We start from the raw sequence: 20,801 nt of genomic DNA, 5'->3' as shown, positions 1-20,801 counted from the left end.
AATATTTTACTATATATTATGGAAAATTACAGCTAAAGGCTTACCAAATCATGCTTGTCAAAGGTGCTTTGGAGAAACAAATATGCATGATGATTTAATTCAGTAGTGCAATCAGGAGGTATTTTCAGCCTGTTGAAAAAATTCAAGAGTAAAATAAATCATTAATCAAATTTTAAAATTTAAGAAATTAATATAAAATTGCAACAAGTCTTTTGTGAGGTAACACCATTTACAAGAATATCTTCACTTGGTATCATTTAGACTTTCCCAAGGAAACTCTCTGGAGTGATTTTGACACTCTTCAGAAGAGTCATAATAATGCTCGTTCCAAAGTAACATTTTCTTTTTTTCTCTTTTTTAAATTCAGACAGGGTCTCACTCTGTTGCCCAGGCTACAGTGCAGTGGCACGATCACAGCTCACTGCAGTCTCGACCTCCTGGGCTCAATCAATCTACCCATCTCAGCCTCTTGAGTAGCTGGGACCACAGGTGCACACTACCATGCCTGGCTAATTTTTGTATTTTTGTAGAGATGGGGTCTCACCATGTTGCCTAGGCTGGCTCAAACTCCTGGGCTCAAGCAATCCACCCACCTTGGCTTCCCAGTAAGTGTCGGGATTATAGGCATGAGCCACTGTACCAGGCCCATTTTCTTAGACATCAGAAAAGCAGGTTAATATAAAAAATTTACAAATAATACTGATTTACCTGTCATGGGTTTGTTCTTCCTACAAATTTTAAGTCATACTTATGAGCTTCATATTAATTCCAATATTGTAATGAGTTGAAAATGATGCAAAGAGAAGTTATTCCTACCTGACTTGACTTTTTGGACCCACCCTAAATTCCGTTTAATAAACATTAACCAAATGCACTGAGTGCTGGGCATGGTGACTCATGCCTGTAATCCCAGCACTTTGGGAGACCGAGGCAAGGAGGATCACTTGAGCCCAGGAGTTCAAGACCAGCCTGGGCAACAAAGTGAAATCCATCTCTACAAAAAATTTTAAAAATTAACTAGGCATGGTGGCACATGCTTGTAGTCCCAGCTACTGGGGAGGCTGAGGCAGGAGGACAGGTTAAGCCCGGGAGGTTAAGGATGCAGTGAGCCATGTTTGTGCCACTGCACTCTAGCCTGGGTGATAGAATGAGACCCTGTCTCAAACAAACGAACATAAAAACAAACAAAAAACAAATGTACTGGCTGGGCATGGTGGCTCATGCCTGTAATCCCAGCACTTTGGGAGGCTGTGGCAGGTGGATCATTTGAGGTCAGGAGTTCGAGACCAGCCTGGCCAACATGGTAAAACCCCGTCCCTACTAAAAATATGAAAATTAGCTGGGTGTGGCCAGGCGCAGTGGCTCATGCTTGTAATCCCAGTACTTTGGGAGGCCGAGGCGGGCGGATCACGAGGTCAGGAGATCGAGACCATCCTGGATAACACAGTGAAACCCCGTCTCTACTAAAAATACAAAAAAAATTAGCTGGGCGTGGTGGTGGACACCTGTAGTTCCAGCTACTCGGGAGGCTGAGGCAGGAGAATGTCGGTGAACCCGGGAGGCGGAGCTTGCAGTGAGTCGAGATCATGCCACTGCACTCCAGCCTGGGCGACAGAGCGAGACTCCGTCTCAAAAAAAAAAAAAAAAAAAAAAGAAAAAGACAATTAGCTGGGTGTGGTGGCATGCACCTGTAATCCCAGCTACTCGGGAAGCTGAGGCAGGAGAAGTGATTGAACCCAGGAGACGGAGGTTGCAGTGAGCCAAGATTGTGCCACTGCACTCCAGCCTGGGTGACAGAGCGAGACTCCATCTCAAAAAAAAAAGCAAATGTACTGAGCTAGGTACTAGGGAGACAAAAATGAGACAGGCTCCCCACTTCTAAGGAACCACAAACAAGTGGGAGGTGGACCACAAAGACATTTCTTTTTTTTTTTTTTTTTTGAGATGGAGTCTCCCTCTCTTGCCAAGGCTGGAGTGCAATGGCGCGATCTCGGCTCACTGCAACCTCCACCTTCTAGGTTCAAGCGATTCTCCTGCCTCAGCCTCCCGAATAACTGGGATTACAGGCGCCCGCCACTACACCCAGCTAATTTTTTGTATTTTTAGTAGAGATGGGGTTTTGCCATGTTGGCTAGGCCGGTCTCGAACTCCTGACCTCGTGATTCACCTGCCTCAGCCTCCCAAAGTGTTGGGATTACAGGTGTGAGCCACCGCACCCGGCCCCCAAAGACATTTCAACAGAATGAGGCAGGAGCTAAGTATGTGCAAGCCGAGGATGCTAGGGAGCCACATGAAAGGGAACATCTCTGGCCTGGGGACTGGGAAAACCTCAACACTGCTGAGGAACAGTGTCATCTGAATTGAGACTTGAAGGATGAGAGGCATTAATTAGGTTGGGGTGAGAGGGAGAGAGGTGAAAATAGCATGGACAAAAGCCTGGTGTAGAAAAGAACATATGCTTGGTGGACAACAAATAGTTTGGTATTGACTTCCAGAATGAAGGCAGGGAGTGTGCATGAGGAGAACAGATCATGAATGACCTTGCAAACCATGTTAAGAAGCTTGGATTTTAGACCAGGTGTGGTGGCTAATGCTTGTAATCCCAGCACTTTAGGAGGTCGACGCGGGAGGATTTCTTGAGCCTGGAAGACAGAAACCAGCCTGGGCAACACAGGGAGACCTCATCTCTACAAAAAATTTAAAAATTATCTGGGAATGGTGGCCATGTGCCTGTAGTCCCAGCTACTTGGCAGGCTGAAGTGGGATGATTGCTTGGGCCCAGGAGGCCGAGGCCACAGTGAGCTGTGATCATGTCACACCACTGCATTCTAGCCTGGATGACAGACAGGGCAAGACCCTGTCTCAAAAAAAAACAAAAAAAAAAAAACAAAAAAACACAGCAGCTTGGGTTTTATCCTGTGTCTTGAAGGGAAGTGACAGAGCCAAATTTTTATTTATTTATCCACTATTCTAGCAGTAATGTGAAGGATAGAGGCAGAGGGTTTCATAAGGATAGAGATATTCATGTAGTAGCTCCAGGGAGTTATTTTGCAGAAAATTAAAGGCAAAGACGATAAAAAAAACTGAAAGAGATGATTAGTGTAAGCCACAATGCCATGAGACATGGAATTTCCTAACTGTCATACTTAAGAAAGCAATAAGTAGCCTCCCATAGAATTCATCTATTCACATAAATGACACAGAAAAGAAAACCTTATGAGAGAGTCCTATAACAAATTCATTCATTTAGTATATATTTATTGAAAAATCTAGGAAATTAACTTGAGCCAAGATTTAGTAACTTAGTCAAAGGAAGTTTCAATTTAGAACTGATTAATGGACTAGGAATCTAATCAGAAAGAACTTTGCTTCCTCAATAATGGAGAAGTAAAAAACAACAGTCTTTCTGAATCATTACATAGACAGCTGAAGGTGCTATGCTAAAATAAAAGAGCACTATGAAGGTAATGTGCCAATGAAAAAATGAAGAATGATTGAAAACTCTGAGGCCAGATCCTGGGAAGTCACCATCCCTGAAAAGCTCGCTTCCCTGGGGTATAGAAGAGGGATCCTGCAACAAGGTGGTCTTGTTTGGGGATGGCACTGGGTCCATTTTTAAACAAACAGAACTTAAACACAGCATTATCAAAGGAAAATAACTGGCCAGGCATGGTGGCTCATGCCTGTAATCGCAGCACCTTAGGAGGCTGAGGAAAGAGGATCATCTGAGGCCAGGAGTTCAAGATCAGCCTAGGAAATATAGTGAGACCCCTTTTCTACAAAAAAAAAAGAAAAGAAAGAAAGAAAGAAAGAAAAAAAAGCCAGGCATTGTGGTGCACACCTATAGTCCCAGCTATTTGGGAAGCTCAGGTGGCAGGACTGCTTGAGCCATGGAGTTTGAGGTTGCAGTGAGCTAGGCAAAATGAGACCTTGTCTCTTAGGGAAAAAAAAAAAAAAAAGGCCGGGTGCAGTGGCTCACGCCTGTAATCCCAGCACTTTGGGAGGCCGAGGTGGATGGAACACGAGGTCAGGAGATTGAGACCATCCTGGTTAACACAGTAAAACCCCTTCTCTACTAAATATACAAAAAATTAGCCGGGCGTGGTGGCGGGCGCCTGTATTCCCAGCTACTCGGGAAGCTGAGACAGAAGAATCACTTGAACGCGGTGGGGAGGTTGCAGTGAGCCGAGATCATGCCACTGCACTCCAGCCTGGGGGACAGAGCGAGACTCCGTCTCAAAAAAAAAGAAAGAAAAAGAAAAAGAACCACAAATAGACCAATCGTTTAGGAAAATACCTACTTCAACTTAAGCTAAGAACAGGCTATAAAACTGAGGGAGAAGAACAATGTAAGAAAAATGTTAATCAACATATTTCTGAGATCTCTTGACTCTCAAAACAAGTTTGTTGTCTAGCATCTTATTTTTTCTTCCTCAGTAAAATGAACAAAAAAAGATACTTGTAGTCTCCACAAGAAGAGGAAAAGTTTGAGCCATGAGGGAATCAGTGGTTCTCAACTGGGGATAATTTCACTTCAGAGGGCACATTTGGCAATTTCTCAACAGTTTTGGTTGTCACAACTGGAAGTGTCACTGACATCTACGGATGTGGTAAACATCCTATACTGCACAGGACATCCACAACAAAAAATTGTCTGGTCCAAAATGCCTAGTGCTGAGGTTGAGACACCCTGCTATAAAGCTCTGCTATAATTCTAAAATATTTCCAATTAGCTTGAAGCCTACCTCCCTATGTGTGCTAAATCAACCTTAAAAATATTTAGCAAGTAAAATCATTACAAAACCAAAGGTGACCAGGCATGGCTCAATGCCTGTAATCACAGCAATTTGGGAGGCCAAGGTGGGAGGATCACTTGACTCAGGAGTTCAAGACCAGCCTGGGAAACATAGTGAGATCCTGTCTCAATAAAAAATTAAAAAACAACAACAACAAAAAACCAAAAAAAAAAACAAAGGTACATACAGGGGGAACAAATATTCAGGTGTCAAATCCAGGTCATCATCATAACCAAATCGTCGAAGCACAGTCCAAGTAGTTTCGTGTCTCCCTCTCTGGATAAAAAGTGTGTGTAAAAAGAGAAAACCTGAAATAAAGAAAATTAGTAAATAAAGGGTACAGAGTCACATAGGAGAAAAGCATGTAACATAATGGCAAGAACCAGATTCATGAACATACGGATGTTAGCTTTGCATTGTAAAGCTCAAAACAAAACAAAATTCACAAGTATCTCAATGAAACAGAGCTGATTTCAGAATTGTCTCACATATACACCCAGCTCAGCAAGAGAGAGCACTGGAGGAAATGGCCAACATTGCATCTCAAGGAATATACTGACATGCACAAAGTTATAAGAGAGTAGTGTTCTACAGATCTTTGAGCTTATTTTTGTCATGGAAAATTCTGGTTTTCAATCTCATTAACTTCACTGTGCCTCTATAATATATTCTCCAGGGAACATTCTATACTGGTAAATTTGACTCACAGACAAAATTCCCTAAAAATAATGACTATTTAAAGGCTGTTTATGAGTAGGAAGAATTTTAAGATACTTTTTTTTTGTTCCAGATATCTCCTTCCCTCAGGTGGACCTCTGTATCCTCGAGATCCAACCAATTTCCCTACCTCTAATTTATATTGGTAGTAAAGATGATAATCCCCAACAATGGCCTGTCCCTCCCAACTCGTAAATATCCAAATCAGACTTGAGGCATACTAGTAAATATTAACATTTCCTTAAAGTATAAATAATGCAATAAAGACCTTCACCTTCTGCAAAATTTTGAAAATATTAAGTTTCAAAAGGGGGAAAAATACCATTTACCCACCTTTCAGGGTCAACCCACTGTCAGCCACACCATCACTTATATGTTTTCTGACTACATTCTTGACATCCTCCAGAGCTTGAGGAGCTAATGGAGTGTTGAAACAAATCCTCTAGCAAAAAACATAAAAATATATTTAAAAATAAACCAGCATTAAAACCACAAATAATATAAAATGATAATCTACAAAGCAATATTAAATCCACGAATTGCAACCAAAGAAACATATACTACATTAGGAATAGTCACCACTTTTTTAAATGTATTATTTAAGTAAAACATGGGCTGGGTGCGGTGGCTCACGCCTGTAATCCCAGCACTTTGGGAGGCTGAGGCAGGTGGATCATGAGGAGATCGAGTCCACCCTGGCCAACATGGTGAAACCCTGTCTCTACTAAAAATACAAAAATTAGCTGGGTGTGGTGGCGCATGCCTGTAGTCCTAGCTACTTGGGAGGCTGAGGCAGGAGAATCGCTTGAACCCGGGAGATGGAGGTTGCGGTGAGCCGAGATCGCGCCATTGCACTACAGCCTGGGTGACAAAGCGAGACTCTATCTCAAAAAAAAAAAAAAAAAAGTAAAACATGTCATACTTAGAAAGAAACATTCCCAACTCCCTCCATCCTGTTTCTAAAACACAGGGCTCTTTGTGTAGCTATGTTATTCAAAACCAAGAAAGCAAAATGATTCAGAGTTCAGACTCCAAGTCATCCTTAACACACCCACTTTATACCATAAAATGAAGCTATCAAAATCCCCTCAATTCCAGGGCATAAGAGAGTTTAGGCATATATAGGTTGATGTGAAAGATAGTTTTATGAGAAAGAAACTTATGTTTGTAACATACTGTTCTTGTTGTTTAAGCTAACACATTTTACAGCTTTCAGCAAAAAAAAAAAAAACAAAAAAAGATACGCAAATGTCTGAAATAAAGGACCATTACCTGAAAGAAGTTGAGTTCAGCATCATTGAGAGTACCATCATTATCTTGATCAGATATTTTAAATATACGAGTAAGGGCTTTTATACAAGCTGGTTTCATCTATAAATCATTGAGAAAAGAAATAATTAATTATTTAAACTGATTTTCATAAGCCATGCTGAGAATAATTCTGATTATTTTTACATAATATCAAATACAACCAACATGAAAAAATGAACTAAAGCAAAGCCATTTACTTTATATGCAAGCCTTTTTAAGTAAATGAGGCAATATTTGCTGGGACTGATATTTGGAATGGTCAAGCTCTCCCCTCATGACCACAAATCCTCTAAGAACAGGGAAAAGAGAAGTTCATCTTTAGGAGGGATTCATTTTTCTAGTCACAGAAAGAAGAACTGTTTATTTATTTATATCTTCCCTCATTCCACAGAGGATATGAACTGACTTTTAAAACTACCAAGGACTTTCCCCTCAACTTCTGATTTCTGACCATCAACCTTCTGGTAACAGAATGAGATTTGTTTTGATCTTTCCCCTGTATGTATGTTAAAGCTGGGAAATAAAATATGCTTATTCACAAACAAGTGACAAAATTATCACTGGTTAATAAGTGTAAAAAATTTTTACTAACTTCCTAGTATAAGAATTATTTATACTTTAAAAAGAATTTTGCCTTTTGCGACTCTAAAACTTTTATGACTAATGCTGCTGGAAATATATTCTGACAATTTCCTTCATTTTTGTTTTATGATTCATCATGGATAGAATAAATATATGACTATTTTAAAATAAGGCCCACATGCTTCTACACTGTATAACCACTATAGGGTAATCACTGTCAACAATTTTGAGAATAAAACTTCAAGGAGAGCTTTGAATTTTGTCTAAGCTTGGAGATAGATCTCTTATGGTTCTACCTAAATCAGAGAAATGAGATGTCAAGGTGAGGAAAGATAAACTTATTAACTTACAAAATGGTAATGATGACAGCTTTGATCATGCTATCAAACTCAAACGCAGAAAAGAAATTCTTTAAAAAACAGGAAAGAAAATAATTATCTCCCAAACATACACAGTTAACCCCTTCTATTCTTGTTTTAAATAGGGTTTCTGGGAGAGTAATTTGATATAGTGAGAAAAAGATAAAGCTTAAGATACAAAGAGAAAGAAATGAGAAAAAGAAGTCAGACATTTAGAAAGCATTTGAGGCTGGGCGCAGTGGCTCACACTTATAATCCCGCACTTTGGGAGGCCGAGGAGTGCAGATCACCTGAGATCAGGAGTTCGAGACCAGCCTGGCCAACATGGCGAAACCCTGTCTCTACTAAAAATACAAAAGTTAGCTGGGTGTGGTGGCATGTGCCTGTAGTCCCAGTACTTGGGAGGCTGAGGCAGGAGAATCGCTTGAACCCGGGAGGCAGAGGTTGCAGTGAGCCGATATTCCATCACTGCACTCCAGTCTGGGAGACAAATAAAGACTCCATCTCAAAAAAAAAGAAAGCATCTGATGGGGCTTCCCTTATAAAAGAGTACTAAATGGACTATAACATCTATAATCACACGTGATTTATTCTTTAAAATAATGAATGGTAAGATAATGCTTCTATAAATGTGATCCTAATGTTAGTCTTTAAAGATTAATAAAAACTACATTGTTATATTTTATTTACTCTCCTTTTAAAAAAGTTTAATAATTTGAAGTTTCCAAAAGAAACAACAGCAAGAATATACAAAACAGAACCTAAAGATAACCTTTTATTTTGTCTAAGTGATTTTTCCTCACATAATAAAGGGGTACATTTTCAAAAAGTAATTTTAAGAAAAATAAACAATGCACTTTTCTTCTTTTTTTTTTGAGACAGAATCTTGCTCTGTCGCCTAGGCTGGAGCACAGTGGTGTGATCTTGGCTCACTGCAACCTCTGCCTCCCAGGTTCAAGCGATTCTCCTGCCTCAGTCTCCCGAGTAGCTGGGTCTATAGGCGCGTGCCACCATGCCCAGCTAATTTTTCATATTTTTAGTAGAGACGGGGTTTCACCATGTTAGCCAGATGGTCTCGATCTCCTAACCTCGTGATCTGCCTGCCTCGGCCTCCCAAAGTGCTGGGATTACAGGCATGATCCATTGCGCCCGGCCAACGATGCACTTTTCATTAAAGCTTGAAATGCAAAGCTAAAGAGCTCTAAGGTATTGGCCCAATGTCATATTTAAAAACTAACCACCTGAAAATGTAACACCAAAAAAGGACTACTAAAAAGTATTAAAAATTCTACTTAATAAAGCTATAAAAAATTATGGTATTTGGCTGGGCGTGGTGACTCACACACTTTGGGAAGCCAAGGCGGGCAGATTACTTGAGGCCAGGAGTTTGACACCAGACTAGCTCACATGATGAAACCCCATCTCTACTAAAAATACAAAAATTAGCCAGGCATGGTGGTGCATCCCTGTAATCCCAGCTACTTGGGAGGCTGAAGCAGGGAGAATCATGTGAACCTGGGAGGTGGAGGTTGCAGTAAGCTGAGATGGCGCCATTGCACTCCATCCTGGGAGACAGAGTGAGACTCCACTTCAAAAAAAAAGAAAAGAAAAGAAAAGAAAAGATATTATTGTTGTCTAAATAAAAGATTCTGTTATAGGCAATTTAAAGTTTGTACTTGTGTAAAACAAGGTATAGTTTAAAAGTTGAAAATTTTACCTCTCACTCAGGTCCACCTAAGAATTGAGTAACAGATGGTGGTAGATATTTTACTCTTGTGGGATGGGGGTGGTGATGAGGGATTAACAGATTAGCAGAACTAATAACAGGCCTGAGAACAAAGTAACAATTAAAAAACTGAGAACAAACTAATAGAGGGGATTTCATATACTGCTAGGCTAAGTAAGGCCTCAGAGGTAAATTCTTGTAAGAGTTCCCATAGTATTAAGACTGTTTTCCAAATTTCCTTTACCATAAATACAACACCTAGCTGAATCAGAATGGAATCTATGGGTTTTTTTGTTTTTTGTTTTGTTTTTTTCTTGAGGTGGAGTCTCCTCGCTCCGTCACCCAGGCTGGAGTGCAGTGGCACGATCTCGGCTCACTGCAAGCTCCACCTCCTGGGTTCACGCCATTCTCCTGCCTCAGCCTCCTAAGTAGCTAGGGCTACAGGCGCCCGCCACCATGCCCAGCTGATTTTTTTGTATTTTTAGTAGAGACGGGGTTTCACCATGTTAGCCAGGATGGTCTCGATATCCCACCTCGTGATCTGCCTGCCTCGGCCTCCCAAAGTGCTGGGATTACAGGCGTGAACCACTGTGCCCGGCCGGAATCCATGTTTTTAACAAGTAACACTTAGTGACTACTATGATGAGGTAAGTTTGGGAAATACTGGATTCGGAGTAAATTAGAAAGAAGAATCCTAACTAAGGAAAAGTAAAACAGGAATAAGAGTAAACTAGCATCAGATTAAGGGATAACTCAAATTAATTATTTATACCAGGAGTTGGCACATTTTCTGTAAAGGGCCACATAGCAAATATTTTAGGCTTTGGGGCCAACAGGCAAAATCAAGTATGTCATGTAGGTACTTACATAGTAAGAAAGAAATCAAACTTCCACAAAGTTTTTTTGACAAAACTCAAAATATAACTGAGTACAGTTTTGCAATACAGATTAATGCAGAATGAAATTCTTTTTGGAAGGAAAACATTTTGCTTTGTTGGGGTTCAAAGTTAGTGTTGTCCACCATGAAAATTAATTGCAAATGTTTATATGTTAACGCTGATCTGTAATGAGATTTTACGTGTCCCATCTTTGAAAATGTCTTTTTGCACAAATATATATTGCCAATACTGGTACATATCCACAACTTATGACTTTATAGAGCACAAGGTATTTATAAAATTATATTTGATTATTTTCTTGATGTTTGCCTTTTAGCGTGTCATTACACTGCAGATTAATCAATTCCAATTGAAGGTTAATGGAAACTCAATTGCACAGTTAAATGGATTACGAAATATGGAAATTTCCTTTGCATTTGCATCAAGGTCTAAAAAGATGATGCTGGAACTGTAATTTGAACCTGGAATATTTATCTGCTTTCCCATCTAAAAAAAACACTTTATTATTCTTTTCATGCTTTGGCATGATGGGTATGCAATGAATATAAATAAAAGGTCCTGGTAGAGTGATATACATAGTACCTGAAATGCTGTCTAGTGTGTCAGCGCAATTAGTAGTGCACTCAGCAGCAGTGAGAAGAGATGAGAGTAGCACATATAAGCTCTACTGAAACTACTAAACTTTGCCTTTGCAGCACACAAACAGCCACAGATAACATAAAAGAATGACCATGGCTATGTTACAATCAAACTTTATTTTTATGAAATGATAAAATTTGAATGTAATATTTTCACCTATCACAAAATATTATTTCTTTTGACTTTTTTCAATCATTTAAAAATATATGGCCAAGCACAGTGGTTCATGCCTGTAATCCCTGCACTTTGAAAGGCCAAGGCAGGCAGATCACCTGAGGTCAGGAGTTTGAGACCAGCCTGGCCAACATGGTGAAACCCCATCTCTACCAAAAATACAAAAATTAGCTGGATGTGGTGGCACATGCCTGTAGTCCCAGCTACTTGGGAGGCTGAGGCAGGAGAATCACCTGAACCCAGTGAGCTGAGATCCCACCACTGCACTCCAACGTGGGCAACAGAGCGAGACTCCATCTCAGATAAATAAATAAATAAATAAATAAAAATATAAAATGTTTCCTTAGTGTACAGACTGTGTGAAAATAGGTGGTAGGCCAAATATGGCCCATGAGTCATTGCTAACCACTCACTTATATTATAAACTTTTCCTGAAAGATATCTGCAACTTTTTATTCTTAAAAACAATACCTCTCCCGACAAACAGAATCAAAGCAACCACCTCAAGCTGGGTGTGGTGGTGTGGTGACTCACACCTGTATTCCCAGCTACTCAGGAGGCTGAGGCAGGAGGAGGCCAGGAGTTCAACACCAGCCTGGGCAACATAGCAAGGACTTGTTTCTTTTTTTTTTTTGAGACAGAGTCTCAATCTGTAGCCCAGGCTGGAGTGCAGTGGTGCAATCTCAGCTCACTGCAACCTCCACCTCCCAGATTCAAATGATTCTCTTGCCTCAGCCTCCCGAGTAGCTGGGATTACAGGTATGCGCCAATATGCCTGGCTAACTTTTGTATTTTTAGTAGAGACAAGGTTTTGCCACGTTGGCCACGCTGGTCTCGAACTCCTGGCTTCAAGTGATCCCCCTGCCTCAGCCTCCCAAAGTGCTGGGAGCCACTGCACCCGGTCCCTGCTTCTTAAAAGAAAAATTACCTTTAACAAGAATTTAAAAAAAGACAACCCAACTAAAAAATGGGCAAAGGCAGCTACGCGGAAAGCTGGGGCAGGAGGACTGTTTGAGGCTAGAAGTTCAAGACCACCTTGGGCAACTCAGCGAGACCCCCTCTTTACAAAAAAAATGAAAAATTAGCTGTGTGGTGGCATGCACCTGTAGTCCCAGCTACTTAGGAGGCTGAGTGGGAGGACTGCTTGAGTCCAGGAGGTTGAGGCTGCAGTGAGCCATGATCATGCTACTGTACTCCAGCCTGGATGACGGTGAGACCCTGTCTCTTTAAAACAAAAATGGGGGCCGGGCGCGGTGGCTCACGCCTGTAATCCCAGCACTTTGGGAGGCCGAGGAGGGCAGATCACGAGGTCACGAGATCGAGACCATCCTGGCTAACATGGTGAAACCCCGTCTCTACTAAAAATACAAAAAAAATTAGCCGGGTGTGGTGGTGGGTGCCTGTAGTCCCAGCTACTCGGGAGGCTGAGGCAGGAGAATGGTGTGAACCCAGGAGGTGGAGCTTGCAGTGAGCCGAGATCGCGCCGCTGGACTCCAGCCTGGGCAACAAAGCGAGACTCCGTCTCAAAAAAAAAAAAAAAAAAAAAAAAGGAAAGGAATTTGAATAGGCAATAGACATTTCTCCAAAGAAGATGGCCAATAAGCACATGAAAAATTACACAACATCATTAGCCATCAGGGAAATGCAAATCAAAACAATGAGATCCCAACCACATCTACTAGGATGGCTATAATAAACCAAAAAAGAAAAGTAAAATAACAAGTGTGGCAAAGATGTGGAGAAACTGGAACCTTCACACACTGCTGGTGGGAATGTAAAATGGTCCAGTCATTGTGTAAAATAGCTGCTGGTTCCTCAGTATGTCAAATATACAATTACCATGTGACTCAGCAATTCAACTACTATTTGTACTCAAAAGAATTTAAAACAGGCCAGGAGTGTTGGGTCATGCCTGTAATCCCAGCACTCTGAGAGGCTAGATGGGAAAATTGCTTGAGCCAGGAGTTTGAGACCAGCCTGGGCAACAAAGTGAGATCCTGACTTTACAAGAAAATTTAAAAACTAGCTGGGCACAGTGGCATGTGCCTGTAGTCCCAACTACTCAGGAGGCTGAGGTGGGAGGATGGCCTGAGCCTTGGAGTTTGAGGCCACAGTGAGCTATGATCACACCACTGTGCTCCAGCCTGGGCCACAAAGTAAGATCTTGTCTCTAAATTAAAAAAAAAAAAAGGCCGGTCATGGTGGTTCACACCTGTAATCCCAACACTTTGGGAGGCCAAGGCAGGTGCATTGCTTGAGCCTACGAGTTTAAGACCAACCTGGGCAACATGGTGAAACCCCATCTTCTACTAAAAATACAAAAATTAGCTGGGTATGGTGGCACACACGTGTGATCCCAACTATTTGGGAGGCTGAGGTGGGAGGATCGTTGAAGCCAGGAAGTCGAGGGGGCAGTGAGCCGTGATTGCGCTACTGCACTCTAGCCTGGGCGACAGACTAAGGTCCTGACCCAAAAAAAAGGAGAATAGGCCAGGAGCAGTGGTTCATGCCTATAATTCCAGCACTTTGGGAGGCTGAGGCAGGAGGATCACCTGAGGTTGGGTGTTCAAGACCAGCCTGACCAACATGGAGAAACCCCATAACTACTAAAAATACAAAATTAGTAGGGTGTAGTGGCGCATGCCTATCATTCCAGCTACTCGGAAGGCTGAGGCAGGAGAATCACTTGAACCCGGGAGGCAGAGGTTGTGGTGCGCAGAGATCGCACCATTGCACTCCAGCCTGGGGAACAAGAGCGAAACTCTGAGACAGAGCAAGATTCTGTCTCAAAAGAAAAAAAACAAAAACAAAAGGAGTAGTCACATTATATTACATTGTGCCTATGTCAAAAAACTATATAAGATTTTTATTTGTGTGTGTTTTTCAGTTTGTAGATTTTATAGTAGCAAAACAAGACTATTAGCTAAGTCTTTGGAGGACTTTTTTGTTGTTATTGTTGCCAATTCTTGTTTGTTTTAATGGCACTTCCTGAAGCAGTACTTGATTAGATTCCATTGATGTAGAAAATATTACGAATATTTAATGTGAATGTCATTGAACAAGAGTACCTGGAAAATGTAATCATTTAATAAGCAATAAATTTAAATTTCAGCAGTTTAATCTCTACACAAATACTTAAGAGTTACTAAAAATCACTACCATACTAGAGTTACTACATACACATTCCAGCCCCTATAAACACAGCCTGTTACCTCCTTCTCCTCTGGGCAGTACAGGGGCCCTGTAGGATGAAGAACAGCTTTCTGTGCATAATAAAAGAGCTCTGATATGTTCTTCAGGTTTTTCGCTGAACACTGAAAAAATAAAATTAAAATTTTACACTCTGAAATCAATTATGAGAGCTAAAAACAATTTTCAAACTATCAACATAAGGCAAAGGAAAGATTCCTTGAAAAAAAACGAAAAATGCATCTTTGTGGACATCACAACATGAATGTCTAGAAAGAGCTCAGAGGCCAACTCCAACTTCTCTGTTTTATTTGGTTTACGTGACTTCACAAAGAGCAGGAAATTTATTCCATCCCACATTGTCCCCCCTATTTAAAACCCCAATTTAGTAAGAATTCATTAAAAATAAATTTTCAAATCAAATTATGAGGCATACCTCCACACAGGTTTCTATTTCTGTATACTGGTTCATAATAGGAAGGATAGTCTCCATACTACTATATTCCACCAGATCAGATTTGTTCCCAACCAATATTAAAGGCAGCCTAAAACAAACAGGGCACATTGTAATAAGGAAGGCAAAAGACATTAGATTTATATTTTAATTTACATCATAACCCATTCTAACTAAAAAGCTTTTATTTAATCTTCTCAACAACATGAACCTTCCTCTACACTCACGTCGAGCCCCCTAGATAGCACGTATTTACTCAACATGTTATCTATTGAGCACCTATTATAAGCCACATACTGCTCTAAGTATTAAGGACACAAGACAGAAGGTCCCTACCCATCCTGTTTTGTTTTTTGTTTTCTTGAGACAGGGTCTAGCTCTGTTGTCCAGGCTGGAGTGCAGTGGCAGGATCACAGCTCACTGCAACCTCAAATTCCTATGCTCAAGTGATCCACTTGCCCTAGCTTCCCTAGTAGCTAGGACTATAGGCACAAGCCACCACATCCAGCAAATTAAAAAAATTTTTTTTTTTGTAGAGAAGGGTCTAGCTATATTGCCCAGGCTAGTCTCAAACTTCTGGCCTCCCAAAGTATTGGGATTATAGGCATGAGCTACCATGCCTGGGCAGATCTATAAACCTGACCATTCCAATAGTGAAAAACAGAAAATGAGCAATAAGCAAATAAAATAATTTCCAATTCAATAAGTACTATGCAGGAAATAAATAGGGGGATAGAGTAGTGGGAAGGAGCTAGTTATGTATAGTAATTAAGGAAAACTCCCTATGTAAAGGTGACATTTGAGCCAAGGGGTGAAGGATAAGATGAAATCTGCCATGTAGAGTCAGGGAAGAGCAAGTGAGGAGGAAGGAACAGCATGTGCAAAGGCCCCAAACTGAAAAAACATCCTGATGGGGCCAAACAACAGGAAAATGCCAGAATGGCTACAGAGTACTGAGTAAAGAGAAAAAAGTACAAAATGGGGTTAGAAAGAGGATCAAAGGTCAGACACATAAGGACTTACAAGCTGCAGTAAGGAGTGTAGGTTTTATTGTTAGTGTAAAATGGGAAGTCATTGAAAGAGATTCTAAGAAAGGGGTTAACATTTTTAAATGCAGTGATTTTTAGAGCTACATACTGAAATACTTACACCATGAAAATAATGTCTCTATTTGCTTCAAAATGATCTCAATGGGAGGGGTAATAGATGAAACAAGACTGGCCATGAATTAATTGTTGAAGCTGGATAACAGGTATGTACCTCAGTATATGTTACATTTTTTCACTATCACTAACAAATTTTTAAAAATTTGTTAAATGTTTAAAAATTTTCACTATAACAAATTTTTAAAAATTTGTTAAATGTTTAAAAATTTAAAAATTTTAAAAAATTTGTTAGTGAAAATTTTAAAAAATATAATAGTAACTTGGACTAGTGACAGTGACAGTAAAGATGAAAAGGAAAATATTCAAATTTCAGATATATTTTATAAGACAGAAACAGCTGATAGGTTAGATGTGAAGACTGAGGGAAAAGCAGAAACCAAGAAAAATACTTAGGTTTTGGCTGGAAAAAAATGGGTAGATCTCAGAAGCTACAGAAGATTGAGAATGATTTTTTGTTTCTGTTTTTGGCAGGGAGTAGGCAGGGAATTAAAGATTTTGTTTTAGACAAGTTAAATCTGATAAGTCTGTGGGGAAAAATCTTAATGGGGATATTAAGGAGGACCAACCTAGTGGAGAACTGTTGTGAATCCTGCAAGAGAGCTTGGAGGGAAAGCAAATCATCCTGCTGGAACTCTAGACTGCAACAGAAGCACTTGAAAGAATTTAGCTTACCTACCCTTGGTGTGCCATTATGCTTGAAAAGACCGACCACCATATAGCCCAAATATAAATTCCTAACAGAACCAGGAGGGTTTCCAAAAATGTAGTGGTTTGTAACCAAAGGTGTGCATCAGTGGTTCACACCTGTAATTTCAGCACTTTGGGAGGCCAAGGCGGAAGGACTGCTTGAGACCAGGAGCTCAAGACTATCCTGGATAACATAGTGAGACCCTGTTTCTACAAAAGTTTTAAAAAAATTAGCCAGGTGTGATGGCATGCACTTGCAGTTCCAGCTACTTAGGAAGCTGTCATGGTAAAGCCAAAATTGTTTAATTCAGTGGTCCAAGCTGGTGCTTGATAGATTGATAGATCTTAGCAAAACTGCCCTCTCTTTTTTTTTTTTTTTTTTTTTGAGACGGAGTCTTGCTCTGTTGCCCAGGCTGGAGTGCAGTGGTGTGATCTCGGCTCACTGCAAGCTCTGCCTCCCGGGTTCATGCCATTCTCCTGCCTCAGCCTCCCGAGTAGCTGGGACTACAGGCGCCCGCCACCACACCCAGCTAATTTTTTTGTATTTTTGTAGAGACGGGGTTTCACCGTGTTAGCCAGGATGGTCTCGATCTCCTGACCTCGTGATCCGCCTGCCTCGGCCTCCCAAAGTGCGGGGATTACAGGCGTGAGCCACCGCACCTGGCAAAACTGCCCTCTCTTAAAGATTCCCTCCTAGAAATGGCTCAAGCAAGAGCAAGAAAAGCAGATATTAGGAGCATATGGGTATTGGATCCCCCAAGGCAGCCCTGTCCAATACAACATTCTATGATGATGGAAATGCTCTTTATCTCTACTCTCCATTACTGTAACCATTAGTCACATGTGGCTATGAGCACTTGAAATGTGGCTAAGTGTATCCGAGGAACAAGTTTTAGTTTTATTAATTTTAATTAATTTAAAGTTAAATCACCACAACTGACGAGAGCCTACTGCATTGGACAGCACAGCTCTAAAGGGTCATTCCTTCCTTTCCACCTTGTCAAATCATCACAAAGTTCAACCATGATAAAAGAGAAGCCATACAATGCCACAGCATTGCTCACAGCACATATAATGTCATCTCAGTCTCCCTTCCAAAATATGTAAGACAGAGGGTTAATGACCATAGTCAGATGTTTAGAACCAGATCTTTAGAGTTTCAAGGCACGAAAATGTCCAACTAAAAGAGAAATCTAAAAAATTGAGAAAAGGACCAAAAGTGTACAATACATAGATATTAGTCTGATTTTCCTATTTAAAAAGATTCAGGCCAGGCACAGTAGCTCATGCCTGTAGTCCCAGCACTTTGGGAGGCCAAGGCGAGCAGATCATTTGAGGTCATGAGTTTGAGACCAGACTGACCTATGTGCGAAACCCTCTGTACTAAAAAATACGAAAATTAGCCAGGCATGGTGGTACATGCCTGTAGTCCCAGTTACTCAGGAGACTGAGGCATGAGAATCACTCGAATCCGGGAGGTGGAGGCTGCAAGGAGCCAAGATTGCGCCCCTATACTCCAGCCTGGGCGACAGAGCAAGACTCTGTCTCAAAAATAAATAAATAAATAAATAAATAAATAAATAAAACTGAGACTTTTCAAGCAGCAGTTTGAGAAAGAGAAATGTAAGATTTATGACCAAAATAATCTGTCTGAAGTTGTGAATCATTATGATATCAGAGTTCTGTTTCTTGCTTTGCTCTCAAGTATATTTACTGCCTCAAATGAGTCCCCCCAAAAAAGGCATGTGGGTGTGTGTATGAACAGACAGAAAAACTGATAGATAAGGCAAATGTGGCAAAATGTTACCTAGTAAATTTAAGTGAAGGACTTAGGGAAGTTCAATGTACTACTTCTTGTACCTTTTCTGCAAGCTTTAAACTTTTTAATTATAAAAAGTTTGAGAGAGGAAAAAATACCTGCTGTCTTTGTCTGTTCTTTCATTTATGAGAGGAATCCATCGACTTGTTACCTAAAATGAAAATTAACAAGCGCTTAGCCATGATAAGGATCTTTACAAAACACTCTTCTCTTAGACCCCTAAAATTCTAAACTGAGGATCAACTTTGGAAGCACTCCACTGAAACCAACTATAGTGAAAAAAAGATCACACCTACCTTATCAATAGAATGCTTGTTGTTAACGGCATATACTATACAGATGACATTAGCCTAGAAGAAAATTAACAAATTAATGGTGTCTAAAAATAATAAAAACATAGACAGCACTTAATTAGCAACTTGTTAATATATTTGGGTGAAAGGAAGAAAAAATTTAACAGCTAAAACAAAAAAACAAAAAAAGAATTAGCTTGCCTCTAAGAGAAAATGTTCCTAAGGACTTAAAGCAAAAACACATACTCAGTAACAGCCATAACAACAAAGAACTGCAAAATAACTTTTGGTAATTAAGAGAATGAAAAAGGGACGGGGTGTATCACTTGAGGCCAGGAGTTTGAGACAGCCTGGTCAACACGGCAAAACCCCATCTCTACTAAAATACAAAAATTAGCTGGGCATGGTGGTGCATGCCTATAATCCCAGCTACTTGGGAGGCTGAGGCATGAGAATCGCTTGAGCCTGCGAGATGGAGGTTGTGATAAGGCAAAATTGTGTCACTGCACTGGATGACAGAATGGGTGACAGAGTGAGACACGGTCCCCAAAAAAACACAAAAACAAACAAAAAGAGAATGAAAAAGGCAGGCTCATAAAATCATCACTGTTTTTCTACACAAAAACCCACACCTCTGTTTTTTAAAGCTCACCTGTGATATTTCTTGATGAAGTTGTTCATCACTCTGTTCTGCTTCTACAAATGACAAAAAGTCAATGTTTCATATTGCAGACACTTTCATAAGAACTAATGGCCAAGCTAAATTCTATGCAACACCCATCTAACATCCCTCAAAATGACATGTTGTAGCAAACACAAGGGAAAGCCAAGGGAAGGAAAAGGTTCAACTATGATAAGGCGGCTGGCCCTGAAAGACGAGTCTATAAAAGGATAACTTAGGCATGGAACAGCAGAAGCATTGTGTAATAAATCTAGGCCAGCATCTGATCCAGAGTTGAAAAGGGTCAGGCAAAGGACCTCAGAAACCCAAGCTAGCAGACTGGGTGCTGAAGAGTCAGAAGCTCGGACAAAGAGTCTATACACACAGGATAAAAAGGCAGGTGAGATTCTGGGTAATACAAGCTTAAGATCTAGATAGCAGGTGGGAGTAATAATAACCAAGACCCAGAGGCAAAACTGTAGCTTGATAATGAAGTGACGAGAATTCCCTCTCTAGCACGTATCTTTAGCTAGAACTGGTCTCAATGGGTGAGTGTGCCTGCAATTCCACGGATGCAGGGATATGAAGGATATAGCTAGGATAGAAAGCAAATAATTGAAGAGCAAAGTAATTACTGGCATATTGATTTAGACCACCTTAGGTTACATATATCTTCCCCTAAAAATACCTGTTACTTCTGACATATAAACTAATATCATACATGAATTCAGTGGTATTTTATACTATGCTAAATAACAGGCCATATTTTTAATATCTTTCCATATGTTAAGTAATCAATGGGTTAAGGCTTCAATTCTAATACTGAGGTGAATCTAATTATATGGCTACGCATATTGAAGAATAATTCTGTAAATAAATCTAGTTATGAGACTGATAGTAGCAGAAGGCATTCACCTCCCTCAGCTTCCAGTACAGTGCTGTCCAACATACAGACAATGCAAGCCACATATATAGTTTTCAATTTTTTAGTAGCAACCTTTAAAAAGGTTAAGTAAAAAAGGTAAAATTAAATTTTCACTTAACCCAAAATATCAAAAGTATTTAAATTTCAACATGTACTCAATAGAAAAATTAACGAGGTATTTTACATCCTTTTTTCATACTAAGTCTTCAAAATTCAGTTATATTTTACAATTAACAACACATTTTCATTTAGAACAGTCACATTTCAAGTGTTCAACAGCCACAGGTATTATGGAACCCAACTTAGTAATCTGGGGACGAAGAACTGTCAGATGGAGGCACCGGGTGGGGTATAGGGTAGAGGCTGACAGACATAAATGAGATAAGAATCGTAAAGGATCATTT

The 20,801-nt window shown here is 40.2% G+C and overlaps 1 protein-coding gene across 11 annotated transcripts in view; it reads right to left on the bottom strand.

The window, feature by feature from the left end:
- Positions 1 to 20,801, bottom strand: part of RHOT1 (ras homolog family member T1) — an 83,101-nt gene that overhangs the window by 26,706 nt on the left and 35,594 nt on the right. For all 11 annotated transcript variants that reach the window (XM_024235050.3, XM_024235053.3, XM_024235052.3 and 8 more), the window contains 9 exons: positions 19,464 to 19,507; positions 18,815 to 18,868; positions 18,617 to 18,669; positions 14,829 to 14,937; positions 14,416 to 14,517; positions 6,786 to 6,884; positions 5,847 to 5,955; positions 4,984 to 5,104; positions 45 to 129 (listed from right to left, as the gene is read on the bottom strand). In XM_024235050.3, the coding sequence (XP_024090818.1) occupies positions 45 to 129; positions 4,984 to 5,104; positions 5,847 to 5,955; positions 6,786 to 6,884; positions 14,416 to 14,517; positions 14,829 to 14,937; positions 18,617 to 18,669; positions 18,815 to 18,868; positions 19,464 to 19,507 (776 nt within the window). The remainder of the gene's footprint in view (positions 1 to 44; positions 130 to 4,983; positions 5,105 to 5,846; positions 5,956 to 6,785; positions 6,885 to 14,415; positions 14,518 to 14,828; positions 14,938 to 18,616; positions 18,670 to 18,814; positions 18,869 to 19,463; positions 19,508 to 20,801) is intronic.

Source organism: Pongo abelii, chromosome 19 (assembly GCF_028885655.2).
Source record: "Pongo abelii isolate AG06213 chromosome 19, NHGRI_mPonAbe1-v2.0_pri, whole genome shotgun sequence".
Lineage (NCBI taxonomy): Eukaryota > Metazoa > Chordata > Mammalia > Primates > Hominidae > Pongo > Pongo abelii.
The sequence above is the reverse complement of the archived record's forward strand: the minus strand, read 5'-3'. Positions and strand labels throughout refer to the sequence as shown.